Genomic DNA, 13,639 nt, shown 5'->3' with positions numbered 1-13,639 from the left:
AAAAGGGGGGGGGGGGGGGGGCAGACAAGAAAAAAAAAAGCAAAAAAAAAAAAGTTACACCATCATTGCACCTCACTCCTCGGATGAGATGTTTAATATTAATGTAGCTTTAATGTAATCACAGACACGATTACATTAGAAAAGAGCTCTGAGATCATCAAGTTCATCCTATGACCGACCACCACCCTGTCACCCAGACCCCGGCACTCCACATCCAGGCTTTCCTTAAACACCTCCAGGGACGGTGACTTCGCCACACCCTTCTGACAGCCCATTCCAATGCCTAATTATCTTCAACGTGAAAGAATTCCTCCCACTGTCCGACCCAAATCTCCCCCGTCACAGCAACCTCTCATCCTGTCCTTCTCCCAGGCAACCACTGACAGGAAGGCTCCTTTCAGGCAATTGTTGAAGATTTTAAGTTCACTTCAACCCCCAGGTAATGGAATACAACCCTCTTCAAACCCAGACAGGTATCCCTTGCTCTATGTTGTCTAATTTTTGAGGCTCTTCTGTAACATTTTCAGTATTTTACAAGGTAACGCACTGTTGTAAGCACTGAACTGTTGTCCCTTAACTGCACTTTAGGCTGAGGCCCTCATATTCCATAACCACACTTGCCTGCTTCATCTCGTTATCGAAAAAACCTGCCAGCTTATACCCACACAAATGTATGACAATACAGATTTAAAACAGTGCCATACAGAATGGAGATTGCCAGGATCTGCATAAAAAATGTATTTTTTAATAACATATAAATAAGCACACTTAATTCTTACATTTCTCAGGTAATATCACAGAACCATTTTACAGAAAAAAACTCCTGAAAAAGAAAATTCACCTGCTAACGAGGCCAGCACAAATGGGCTCCACCTTCAAGGTTTTGGGCAATATCAAGACCACACAAGATTCCAGTAAAATTACCAGAGGGTGGATTTCACTGGTCTTGTTCTCACTGGTTAAAAGTTATTCTACTGAAGCCACAGATGCACTGGCTGAATGGGTACAAGCCCTGATTAGTCAAGGAAAAATCTTCAAACTATGTAATATGCTTGTTGCTGAACCATAGGCACAAGCATTCGTGCTTTGCATTTTGTAAATCAAGAGCCGAAAATTCAACAAGCTGCTGTTCACATGTCTTGACTAACATTTTGCACCCTAAACAGACTTGGTGGCAATTAACTTGGTGCCATTTTACTTTAGTTTATTACAGTCCTCTAAGAATCATGAGAGACATCACAGAGAGTCACTGCTTTGGCAGAAAAGCCAGTAAGAGATAAAAATCAAGTTAGAAAAATGTTGCCTTCCAAAATGGATTATGATGCCACTTCAACAGTGATGATTTCACACTTTCCAGTATCTTGATCCGTGCAGGTAACGTGCAAGGATCCATCCCTAGATAAAAGAGAGTAATATTTAGAATTATCTCAACACACTTACTATGCTACTGCATGTGCCAGACGGGATAAACAATAGTCTTCACACAGATGAAAGGACAACAGATCAGCATCAAAACATCCAGGGACAAACATGCTTCAACACAGATGAAATTGGTTTATGACATTAAATTTAATTTAGTCAGTGTTTTTATATGCACTTTTTGCCCTTAAAGCATCCATCTTCTCTACATATGCTGGAATATATCTAGGGACACATTTAAATATTGCAATTGAATTTAATTTGTACAGGTTTACAGATAGAATATGTGGTAATGTTATTCAAAATATTTCTTGTGAGAACTGAGTAACTGCAATGGATTGATAGACATGTCTTGTCATAGCATGAAAACTTGACTTTTAAAGTGTAAGTAGTCTTTATATTCCAAGGATCTCCTTCAACAAGGAAAATTTTAGTCTTCAAAATCCAAGAATTAAGAAACAATATTGAGCTCTACTTCAGCTAAACATATAGTCACACAAAAAATGTAGGTACAAACAGATGTTCTCTACTAATCTTACTCTCCCTTTTTCATCTAAATATTACTTAAACCTCCTTCAGTGCTGTTTTTCTGCATGACAGAGTTCCATCTGTAATCCCCAAAATGTTTTCCTTATCAGTGTTCAGCATAAATCTCCGTATGACAAAAAGCATTTTAGGTGAGGTCTCTTAACAGGCACTAATACACCTGATAGCTACCATAAGAAAATGAAATATTTTGAAACCTAAATAGCAAGTAGAAATTTCCTGCCACACTGTTTCTCTGCTTAACCACCCTGCCTCTGAAAGTACAGAGCCACTGTAAATTCTACAGTCCTTCATAAAAAAGACAAGACAAAATCTCCTTCAGTTTCTCCCAAGAGTGTGGGCATTCAGCAAAACAACCCAACCCATTTCCACAGGAAGTTTGAGATCATGACTGCTCCCAAGCATGGTTAAACTGATCAACGGTTCAGAAGTTGCTAAAAATAATCTACACAATTGTACTAAGCTTTGTTTCTTTAGGAATCAAACAATGACAGCACTAAAGGTACTGCAGAAAACTCGCATTTCTACAGAATTTAGCCCTGCTAGGACTGTACAGACCTGTGAGCAAGGAAATGCTGAAGTTCCTCAAAAAAATTTAAATACTCTGTAACAGGAGTAAAGACTTTGTCAGAAGTGTGACATAGCAGGGTAAACAGAACAGCAAGTGGTGTGGATACCTTTTCATAGTGAGAACAGTCAGTATATCATGTAGGCCATCCTCCTTTTTATCTAAATCCTGGAGTACAATCTATGAAGAAAAAAAAAGTTTGATTATAATAGGTTATTCAAGTTCTTAAGCAGCAGTTCAAAGAAAGTGACGCAATAGCTAAAATGTGAAAAATCATGCGTTTTGGCTATTTGCACTGTTGTTTTTGTGGTTAGGTTCAGGATTTATCCCTGAGATAGCTGAAGTACCTATCACTCCCACTGTGTCCTTTAGAATCAGTACTGTAATTATTAGGTAACATCCCTATCCCCCTTTAAAGATATTTGGGCAGAATTAAGGTGGAGTAACAATCTTCTTAAATTTTTCAGGAATTTCAGACACATCTGCCCCTTCCCTGCTACTTTCCAAGTAAAGCACACCATAACTGTTTCAAAAAAGCTGTGTTATCTCTGTAGGTTGACTCGTAACCAACAACTTTAAACCCTCACTTGATAGAATCATTTCATCTTACCCCTGTGATAAATCAAATTCAGTATTTAATACCAAGATCATGTCCAATCTAGGAAGATCAAAAAGTAATCAAACACATTAGCTATGCCATTCTCTTCATCAGTTTTTTTTTTTTTTTTAAATGTGGAAGGATCTGTGCACTACTGGAATAACTGGTAAAGATCTCTCATCCCAGGTGATCTTATTACAGTAGTGCCAAGTGCCAAACTCTGTCAGCCCTTTAGGCATTCAAAAGGGAAACTTCAGTTTCTTCACAAAGTAGTTCAACATTTTGCTCATCCAGAAGAATAATTAAAAGACCAAATACCAAGGAGATGCATGTCATTGTAACTTTCTAACAACAAGTTTTGGTACTGGTGGAATTGCTTTCCTTTTCTTTTTCCAGGTGGCTGCTGTTAGGAGTGCACAGGTGTGTGCACATACTCACCTGTGCAAATTTCTCTTCTTCGTTCATGGGACTCTTCCCCAATGACTCGTAGAGCTCAAGGCACACGGAGGAAATATTTCCTGGAGCATGCAGGATGTGCTGCCTTCGAGCTGGCAGTGGTGTCCCTGATGGAAATAGCACTGTGAATTTGTCAGCCCCTGACTCGTCTACTCCCTTAAAAAAGAAAAAAGAAGAATATAGTTCATGTTTTTCCTCAAGTGCTTCACTGAGCTGGAAGTGTTACGACAATGCTCCACAAGGAAAGAAATCCAAGCTTCATTCCCTCTGTCACACTTACCATCACAGCAAGTAAAACATTCCTATAAATGAGAAGTCCAGCTATTACAACATAGGAAAGATACAATCTATCTATCTCCCCTCAAAATCAATTTTTCCTGTCAATTTGTCAATAAATCTAAGTTACCATGTATTGATGATCTATAGCAAATCTGCAGAAGTAATAATAAAACAATGAAAGAAACAATGTTTCTCTAACATCAATCACACATAATTAGTGCTACATATTCACTGCAGCAGTAAAATTTTCTAATATTCTAAATTTTTTTTTCTAATTTATTTATATTCTAAATTAAGCCTTACCTTAAGAAGAATATCTTTGGCAGAACACTCAATGAGTGCATCTTCTTCTAACAAGGTATTCTCTTTCCCTAGCAGAATTCCTGCCTCTATGGCTGCACCAATGGGAATAACTTCATCTGGAGGAATTGAATTCAGTAATTCCACAGTTGGGAAAATATCTTTGATCAGCTGCTGTAGCTTTGGGATTCGAGCAGACCCACCACAAAGAACTACCTGCAAAACACATCATAATAATTTCAAAACTTTAGTCTGTGAAATAAAACAGACAGGTCACATCCTGCAGTGCAGAAATGCAAACTGCTCTGGGATATTTTATCCTCTGCAGTTGTTGAAATAAAAATTGATGCAATCTTTGGTTGATTTCTGGTACTTTTGGGTTTGAAATTAAAGGAAATATGACTTCTTAAAGTTTCTCTTGCAGCAAGAATCACCTCGATAAAGTAACATTTTGAAAACTGGAAAATTCATTACAAAAAGAACATCAGGTTGAAAGGGACTTCGAGAGGTGATCTAGTCCAACCTCCTGGCCAGAACAGGCACCGTTACAACAGCTTGTTCAGGACCTTTCCTCCACAGAGATGTGTTCCAAGACTCTGTAGGCCCTTAAGTCAGCATCTTACTACATATTCCTTTCCTGGAATCTAAAATTTCCCCATGTTGTGACTTGAGCTGCTTGCCACTCACCCTTCCATCACGCACCTGTAGGAAGGAGCGAGTCAGGTATTATCCATAAATCCAAGTCTTATTGCAGTGATCACTGAAATCAGCCAGATCTGGAAACAAAGACTAACTCCCACTTTTCCTCATGTAAAACATAAACCTAATTTACCACTGAAGTTATTTCTTTTTACATTTAAAGTGTTCCACTGCCCTCCATCCAAAACATTAAAGCCTGAGAGTCTAAAAGGCCACCTAAAAACCACTGCCACCAGAATCAACAGAACTCAAAAGCCATTCTTTGAGCAGTGGCCTGGGATACTTCATTACCCATCAGAGAAACTGAGATGTGACACAGCAAACACTAATTAAGAGTCTAAAACAACATCAAGTGTCATTGAAAGCACCAGGCAGCTTTAGCTGCAGACCTGATGAGCCAATTGTGCCAGCAGTGAATGCAGCACCATTTGCCAAGCACAGGCGCAAAGGGGGTGAGATGAATTTCCTCTCATACACCAAGGCAAGAGAGACATGAATTAAACTGCTAATGTCTGCTGCCTTGCCCATCATCTTTGGGATTAAAGCACTCTCTGGTTTGGTACCTCATGTGGCATAGCTAATGTGACTCTACCTTATTTTTAACTTCAAATACCTGAAATGAAAACAAATACAGCAGTGCTAAAGATCCTGAATCTACAGACTTCGTTGGATCCCGGTAAAAATTGCTTAAATATATAATGAAATAATCTCAGTCTGCAAGGAAAACAGGCCCCATAAGAATTGTTCTTGTGGAAGTGTCCTACAGACAAATGATTTCTATAATTACCTTATTAATATCATCTGCTGTAAATCCAACTTGCTGCAAGAGCTTTTTAATTGCTTCTACACATTTACTAAAAAGTGAAGAACAGATAAGTTCAAACCTGGCCCTAAAAGAGAAAAGCAAAACATTCAAAAAGGATCATGTCATCCATTAGAGACAAATACCTGAAATAGAAGAACAATAATTTTTAGAATATACTTTAGTTCTCCAGCTGGTACTAAGAGATTTTTTAAAAAATATCATCTCTTCCCATTATTAATCTTCAGGTGATTTTGTTGTGGAAATATCTGTGTTATTAGTTCCATCAACAACACCTACATGAATACACACTCATTCTTCGGTGTACTCTAGAGAAAAGAAAACAGTATTATTGTCTTGACAACACCAGTACTGCTGTCTTGACTAATGCCAAAAAAAATAAAGAAAAAAATCCTGGAACTGCTTCATGATCTTTAAAATGGACACAAGGACCCATTTTTTAGAGGCAAACCAAGATGTGTCCTAATTTTCACACAGGGAGTAGATTAAGGAAATTAAAAAACAAACTTTGCTTGCTTTTGTCTCTTTCAAGTCTGCAAACAAAGCTCTACTCTGCACAAATACAACAAATCAAAGTCTGCATCACTGATCCTCAGTCAGCCAAAAAGGGGCAGACCCCAGCTATACAGTATTGCTTCTTACACTTTCAAACATGCTGTGCCTTATTTGAGCAGCTCCAGCTCCTGGAGTTCTGAAATGGAAAAGTCTGCTTCATTTTGCTAAAGCTGCTGCTGCCTGGAAGAGCAATCAAAGTGAGCTAAAAATCTCAGTAGGAGACCATCCCAAGGGAAAAGAGACTGAGTAGGACACTGCAGTAGGAAGAAAAATACAGACAATATGTTTCTACTCCAGCTCTCACTGAGAAGCAACATCAAGACTTCAGAACTCCTATCATTCTGGATCTCATTTAGATGAAGAGTTCACAAGCCATCACCTCTTTAAGCGAAGTACAACACAAAAACATTACTGGGGAGGAAACAGCCACCTTGATTTACTACAATATCTACTCCTCTCCCATCAGCAGACAGACTCTGAAGATGGGGTCTCCTTGTTCCTTTTTGTACTTCATTTTCTAACCATCAGGGCAACACTGCTAGTGTGACTGCCTTGACCACTACAGATTGCAGCTTAACAGAACTATCAACATGAAACAGCAAATCTGTCTTCAATCTTACTTCCTTCTCTAAAATAAACACCATCAGAAATCAAAGCTTACTGAATGAACAACCATAACACCACCAGGAAACACTTCAGAAGCTTCAAGATCTGCCCTACCTGGACACATTGCAATCAAAATCCAATCCATCATACAATGAATCTACAAAACAGTTTGCACTTCCCAGGGTTGATAAAGAGTGTTTTGCAATATCAGCACTGTTCATTAACTTCATCATGGCTCTGGGATTTCCTCTGATATCATGTTTGCATGACCTGTATTTAAAAAAAAAGATGATACCAGTTTAAAGAGGCAGGAATTTGACTGGTAACACTTTATGAAAGGAAAAACAGGTTAGAGCTCTTGAACTGCTTTTCTGTAAACATTTTAGCATTAACTACAATGCCACTACTGAAAGTTTGTACACATCTCGACACAGCAGAGTCCACAGCTGAGCCCTTAGAGTTCAACACCAAATTCAGGCAACATCTACCCAAATTCAGACATTTCCCAGTCTTCCTCCTTGGCCCCAAACAACTGACTGCTCCTTCAGCATCATCTTTACTTGAATCATTTCACCCACAGAGATTCTGCTGGGTGGTTTGTTGTTTTTTTTTTTTTAAGCAAGCACCACATAATGAAGATCCTGTCCTAACAGCAACAATGCTGTGAGGAATGCTTGGAATTTGAATTCAAATCTTACCTCTGAAATTCAGAAGCTAGGTGTTGTGCTAGAGCTTCTGTGAAGCAAACTCCACCAATGCTGTCATCTGTGTTCGTAGCAAGCACACGATAAATTCCACTGTTTACTTCTATGACTGTGATTGAAAGTGATGTTCCACCCAGTTTATAAACCAGCACGTTGCTGCCACATTAAAAAAATACTGAAAGTAGCATTAATTCTGACACATTGTAAAAAGATCACCACCATGCATTGAAGGTTTCAATCAGACAAGAAGTATATGAGAATGGTAAAGAAACACTAAACAAGAGAAACAAAAAAGCTCAAACTGACAGCAGCCTTTGCTATTTTGAAAGTAAATTATCTGTATATTCATAAAGACAACCAGATGCACTTACTGAACCCAGGAGTTCAGCTTTAGTTCTTCCAGCCCATGTAAAATTATCCCACCTCCCACAAAAAAACCCCAGCTATGCCAAAATATGTTTAAAAAGGAATGCATTTTTCTTCAAGCCAATCAGATTATTAAACAGAAAGTCAGAAACTGGAGACAAGTCTTTAAAGACAATTCTCAAAATGTAAAGACCAAAACAAAGGGATTTAATACATTACAAAATTACAACTTCTAAATGCTTATTGTCTTGATTGAGAGAAAAAAGCAAAACAAGCCTCATGCTAAGGCAACGCAGCACTCCCTCATTTAAAATTTAGCAGAATTTAAGTACAGCAGCTTAAAAGTAAGTAAAATACTAGGATTTTACCTTTTCCCAGTGGGTGAATCTTGGCCAATTCCATAAGCAAGGAGAGCTGCAGATGGCTCATGAATTAATCTCAGAACATTGAACCCAGCAGCTGCAGCTGCTTCTCTGCAACGAGCCATAACAGCGTTTCATTTTACTTTGATGATCTCATTATGGTCACACATTGTCAAGATTTCACCTGAGTACATGTGCCACAATTTTTTTCTCCGCTTTGAAGTTATACCAGAGCATTAGAATGTTTCATTATAGACATTGCCAATCCCCATCTCGCTGTTTTCTGACCAGCTTTAAGGTGTGCTTATTTCTTTCATGACAGTTGGATGTAAAAGCTTCTACATATCAGAAAGCAGAAATAGATGCTGCCATTTAAGCTCAGCTTCAAGCATGCTTATGTTTTCCTACTGAGCAACTGTTAGAGCAGAAGTCTTTCATAACAGAATTTCCAAGTAGGAAATAGGCATGTATTCTATATCTGCACTCTAACAAAGCAGACCTCAAGAGGCCATGTGGCACCAGTTTGGGGAGTAGAAGGGCAGGGAGGGGAAATTACGGAGGAGGGTGAGAAACTATTTGCATTTCAAAGGGGTCTCTGAAGATCCTGATCTGAAACGAGGTTCTATCATTGATGAAATCGGAATTTCTTCTCACTTCAGTGATTCAGAATTTCCTTTTGGTCACATCAGCAAATTAAAAGTTTCTCAACTCAGGATTTAATCTCTTGCTTTCCTATTTTCCCAGTTTAATCAACATCCCAATATCTTAAATGATGGTCACAAGTTGAAGTCCAGCAGCAGAATTCCCACTGCTGATCTTCCAGCCCATCTGCTTTAGGCACAAAAAACAGCAGAACAACCTCAGTCCTCTTACCCAAGGGCATTTTTCTGATTCTCTCCAAAATCAAATGGCACAGTGACAACAACATCATTCACATCAGAACCCAATGCAGACTGGGCAGTCTCTGTTTAGAAACACAGGCAGAGCATGGTGAGTAAAAGCAAAAAAGAAAAAAATATACGTCATCTTATGAATATCATTATTATATACCTTTCATTTTACTGAAAATGAGTTTTGCCACATCTTCTGGGTTAATAAGTTTGTTATCTATTTCATACTGAAGTTTTCCATTCTTCTCAATTACCTGTAAGCAAAATCAACATACCTTTGTTAGACAGTAATTTGGATAATAACAAAAAGTAATGTTTAATTTAGGGTCTGTATAAAGTAAATAGCACTAGACTGTGTAAAACACTCTCTGCATTAGTATTCTACTACAAGGGACTAACATTTTCAAGATGCTTATCAAAGATCACAGAAAGACCTGTAGCGTAGGACAGACACAACAGGGACGTTTCAGAACTTAAATAGTCCACACTTTCCCTTTCTATTAAGTTTTCCTGAGTACAAAAGCAATGTTTAGAACAAAAGTACACTTCTGATTATACTCCATAAGAAAAACCCCAGCTATTTATAAAATCACACCAATATGAACAGTCAAAACCCAGGGAAAAACTCATACTTTTGTTATGAATGTATTTTCCAAGATAATTTTTCTCCTGTTTTGCAAGATTTTCTAGTAACAAGGACAATATTATGCAAATTAAATACTGAGATTAAATCAACTGGTTAAAAATGTTAATCACAAGCTGCTGCAACTTGAGTATCTTCCACCAGCTCTAAGAAAAAACACAATGCTACTACTGAAATATATTAGTATTTATCCCTTTGGAGAATGGCCACAAGATAAAAATTTTTCTGTTGGAACTAACTATACAATGTTGGCAGATCCCAGAACATGGTTATCTATTGGATAAAAACAGAAACATTCCATACAGCAGCAAAGAGACATCACATGATGAGAGCTGATCACTACAAAACATGGACATGGTGTGGCCCAAACAATGACAAGAAAAGCATAGAACTGTACAAATCACCATACTCACAGAGCATTTACTTTCTGCAATATATTTCTTTGCCTGAGGGTCACCAGAGCTGTCCATAAAAATTCAAAATAACAAAATAAATCACACGTTCAAGGTTAACTGCACACATGCATCTTGCTGGTATTCCTTTTAACATCTCCAACACATCAAGCTATACTTGAAGCAAAAATTTCTGTTTTCACTCTACAGATGCATTCATAGAGTAGAAGAAAACCCAACAGTTCTGACTGGTAGCACCTTTCATTCTCTTTTCCCAAAACTTATGATTTAAAAAACACCTACTACTTATGGAAAAAGAAAATCAAATCCCAACATATTGTTCTAACCTGCTATCCCCCGTGAACATCATAGAAGATTTCAGTGAGGTTCTGCATCTGAAAAGTGCTGAGAAATACACCAGAATGGACAACATTTTGTTGGCTCCTGTCAATGAAAGGTCTGTAACACACAGCTGCATCATCACTATAAAGTTTTGTCAGATCTCTGATGTTAACTCCAACGCAAGAGGTTTGGTTCTCCTGTCATTGTAATTGCCAGTGCAAACTGTCACAGCTCCACTAACAAGAATCACAACAGGCACTAATCAATAGTTTCACTATTGCAATAAAAGCAACACAAACTTTCATGCAAACGAAACCACAGGGGATATTACACACAGAAGAGCAATCAGGCGACAAGAAATCATAGTTAAGAAACCTAAGTATGTATGAAAAGCATACATGAAACTTATTACTGCATTTCACAACTTGATTTTCACAGACAAGTTCAGACCAAAAATACAACTTTTCTTCTCCACTTTTCCATTTTCAGAAGCATCTCTTTGCTGCTGGAAGAAAATACAGGCTAAGAAGCTCATAGTACCAGCCTGGTCTAGGGGAAGGTGTCCCTGCCCATGGCAGGGTGGGTTGGAAGGGAGGTTATCATTAAAATCCCTTCCAAACAAAACCGTTTGGTAACTCTATGATAATACAAAGATTTTTAAGAGACGCTTTCAGTACTAGTGCTGAGACGTTAAACCAGCTTTAAATGGGAAAATTTTCTCACCGCCCCTTCTCTTACCTTCGCCCAAGAATCTGCTTTACTTTCACTACTGTGTTTGAAATATTTCTTATCCTGCTTTGCTTCGCAGCTAAGCCAACAACCTGAATGAAAAATAAAGGAAAAACAAACCAGGAAAAACCTGAGTAGCAGACAGAGCCCCCTCCCTTCCTCCTCCCCACAGCACCTCGCGGAGGAGCAGCCTCACCTCCTCGCTCTCCGAGAACGCCACGACCGCGGGAGTGACCCTGTCCCCGGCGTCGTTGGCGACCACGTCGGCGCGGCCATCCTGGGGAAGGGGAGAGAAAAGGAGGCACAGCCGTGAGCCTGTGGGGGCTTCACGGCCGAGGAGGAGCTCCGGGCGGCAGAGACGCCCGGGCTGAGCCCCGCGGGCGGCCCCCGACCCTCACCTTGTACACGGCGGCGCAGGCACAGGTGGCGCCCAGGTGCACCCCGATGGCCGCCATCGGACCGGCCCGTCCCGCCCCGACGTGCCCCGCGCGGGCCCGCTCCCAGCCAATCCCGCCCCGACGTGCCCCGCGCGGGCCCGCTCCCAGCCAATCCCGCGCCGCGCCGTGCCGTCACCGCAGGAGCAGCCAATGAGAAAAAGCAGAGAGAGTGGCGTCATCGCGCATAGCAACGGGGGCAGACTGTGCGCGCGGGGCGCGCGGTCTTGGCGGGAAGCGGCGCTGAGGGCCCGGGAAAGAGGCGGGTCCGTGAGGGATTGTTTAACCCGGGGCACCCGGGCGGAGAGAAAATAGAATTAGAACTAGAAAATAGAAAAATTAAAATAGGAAATCGAGAGTAAAGTGGAGAAAGTAGCAAGTGTGCGTGTGGTTTATGTCCGTGGCGCCTCTCGCGGTTTAATTGCTGGCAGTGAAGCACGTGGAGGGAGGCGTTGTAAATCACAGAACTTTTTCCAGCCCTTTCCGTTAGGTTGGAAAAGACCTCTGAGATCACCGAGTCTAACCTATGACTGAACACTGCCCTGGTCAACCAGACCACGGCACTGACTGCCACGTCCAGCCTTCCCTTAAACATTTCCAGGGATGGTGACTCTACACCTCCCTGGGCAGCCTTTTCCACTGTCTAATCATCCTTTCTGAGAAGAAATTCCTCCTAATGTCCAATATTACAGAAATATCTCTAGTGCTGCAGGTTGAGCTGGAGTGCTGGTTTTCCATCACCTAAAAAGGCATGACCAATGCCTGAAAGCAAAGCTCAGCAAAGCTCATAATGCTACAGTGCTGTTGGAAAAAATCATTCTCAATGCCACAGGACAGGGAAGAAAAAAAATTATCTCTAATAATTCCTGGAGAAATCAGCATCATTCGCACAGAACTTCATCCTGGCCAGAGCTGTGTGCCAACGGCTCTTCAGATTTCGTGTGGCCCAATAAAAGGACCAGCAAAGTCATGACAGGACAGGCCACTGCACATTTACAACCTCACACTCTCCAAGTGACAGCTCTTGTGGAGGTTTGGGTGCTGACTTGCATCTCATTTCCACAGAGTCTAAATTGCTCTGAAACAAAGATTGTCCTAATCCTGCTTTATAAATGATATGTTGAAAGTTAAAGGAATGGACCAAGATCACATAGAGGTGAAAGGTGTTAGCTGGAGTTGCAAGGGACATTTCTGTCTCAGAACAGATCCCACGGTTCTTGAGTCATGGGAAAATCTTCCTTTGGGTAACTGAGCGTGAAAAATGCCAATCACTTTTTTCAAAATTTTAAAAGTTTAATAGTAAATAAGATGGTTATAAAAAATAGAATTAGAGTAAAAATTGAACAATTTTAGAGTTAGGACAATACGAGACAATAAAAACAAAGTTACAGACGTCTGGGTGCCTTCCCGAGCCACAAGCTCTGGAGAAGGACCCTGGTTAACAAAGGATTATCTCTTAAAAGCAATAGCCTGTTGAATATTCATACATTTCATACATGATGTATAAATTCCATTCAGACAAAGAATCATCTCTGGTTAGTATCTTTTTTCTTTTTTTTCTTTTTTTTTTTTCTTCTAATCTCTATGGCATCCTCAAGGCTGAGAGAGGCAGGAGGAGTTGGTCTCTTCTGATAAGGAAGTAGTAAATTCCTTTTTTCTCTGAAAGGTTTACATTTTCCTGTGGTTAGTACATAAAAACTACATTTTAACTACAAAACTACATTTACCATACTATCAAACTATTAATACAACACCAACAATCAACACAACACAACACATATAGTAAATATCTTGCGTAGAGCCATATAATATGCACTTTTCACAGTGAGCTTGCTGAAGGTGCCCAAGGATTGGAGCTCGGATGCCAGCAGTCTGTGCTCCAGAGACAATGGCAGCATGACAAGGGAAAAGCTGATACAACTGGGAAC

The 13,639-nt window shown here is 40.0% G+C and overlaps 1 protein-coding gene across 1 annotated transcript; it reads right to left on the bottom strand.

The window, feature by feature from the left end:
• Positions 1-710: 710 nt before the first annotated feature.
• HSPA14 (heat shock protein family A (Hsp70) member 14) lies at positions 711-11,744 on the bottom strand. The gene is made up of 14 exons (XM_040063175.2): positions 11,676-11,744; positions 11,474-11,554; positions 11,287-11,369; positions 10,228-10,276; positions 9,332-9,425; positions 9,155-9,245; positions 8,288-8,392; positions 7,548-7,709; positions 6,964-7,119; positions 5,653-5,755; positions 4,170-4,382; positions 3,570-3,743; positions 2,643-2,713; positions 711-1,395 (listed from the first exon to the last, which is right to left on the bottom strand). The coding sequence occupies exons 1-14, from the start codon at positions 11,730-11,732 to the stop codon at positions 1,317-1,319; spliced, it is 1,518 nt and encodes a 505-aa protein (XP_039919109.1). The 5' UTR covers positions 11,733-11,744; the 3' UTR covers positions 711-1,316.
• Positions 11,745-13,639: the final 1,895 nt, after the last annotated feature.

This window comes from Hirundo rustica, chromosome 4 (genome assembly GCF_015227805.2).
Source record: "Hirundo rustica isolate bHirRus1 chromosome 4, bHirRus1.pri.v3, whole genome shotgun sequence".
Lineage (NCBI taxonomy): Eukaryota > Metazoa > Chordata > Aves > Passeriformes > Hirundinidae > Hirundo > Hirundo rustica.
This window is presented reverse-complemented; position numbering and strand designations above follow the sequence as displayed.

Bases quoted from the DNA above. Each gene is read 5' to 3' on its own strand.
- HSPA14 (XM_040063175.2), bottom strand. From the start codon at position 11,732: ATGGCGGCCATCGGGGTGCACCTGGGCGCCACCTGTGCCTGCGCCGCC. The intron at 3,744-4,169 runs GTAAGGCTTAAT...TTCTTTTTTAAG, and splicing joins CCAAAGATATTCTTCTTAAG to GGAGTAGACGAGTCAGGGGC. The intron at 1,396-2,642 runs GTATCCACACCA...TCTTTTATCTAG, and splicing joins ACTGTTCTCACTATGAAAAG to GGATGGATCCTTGCACGTTA.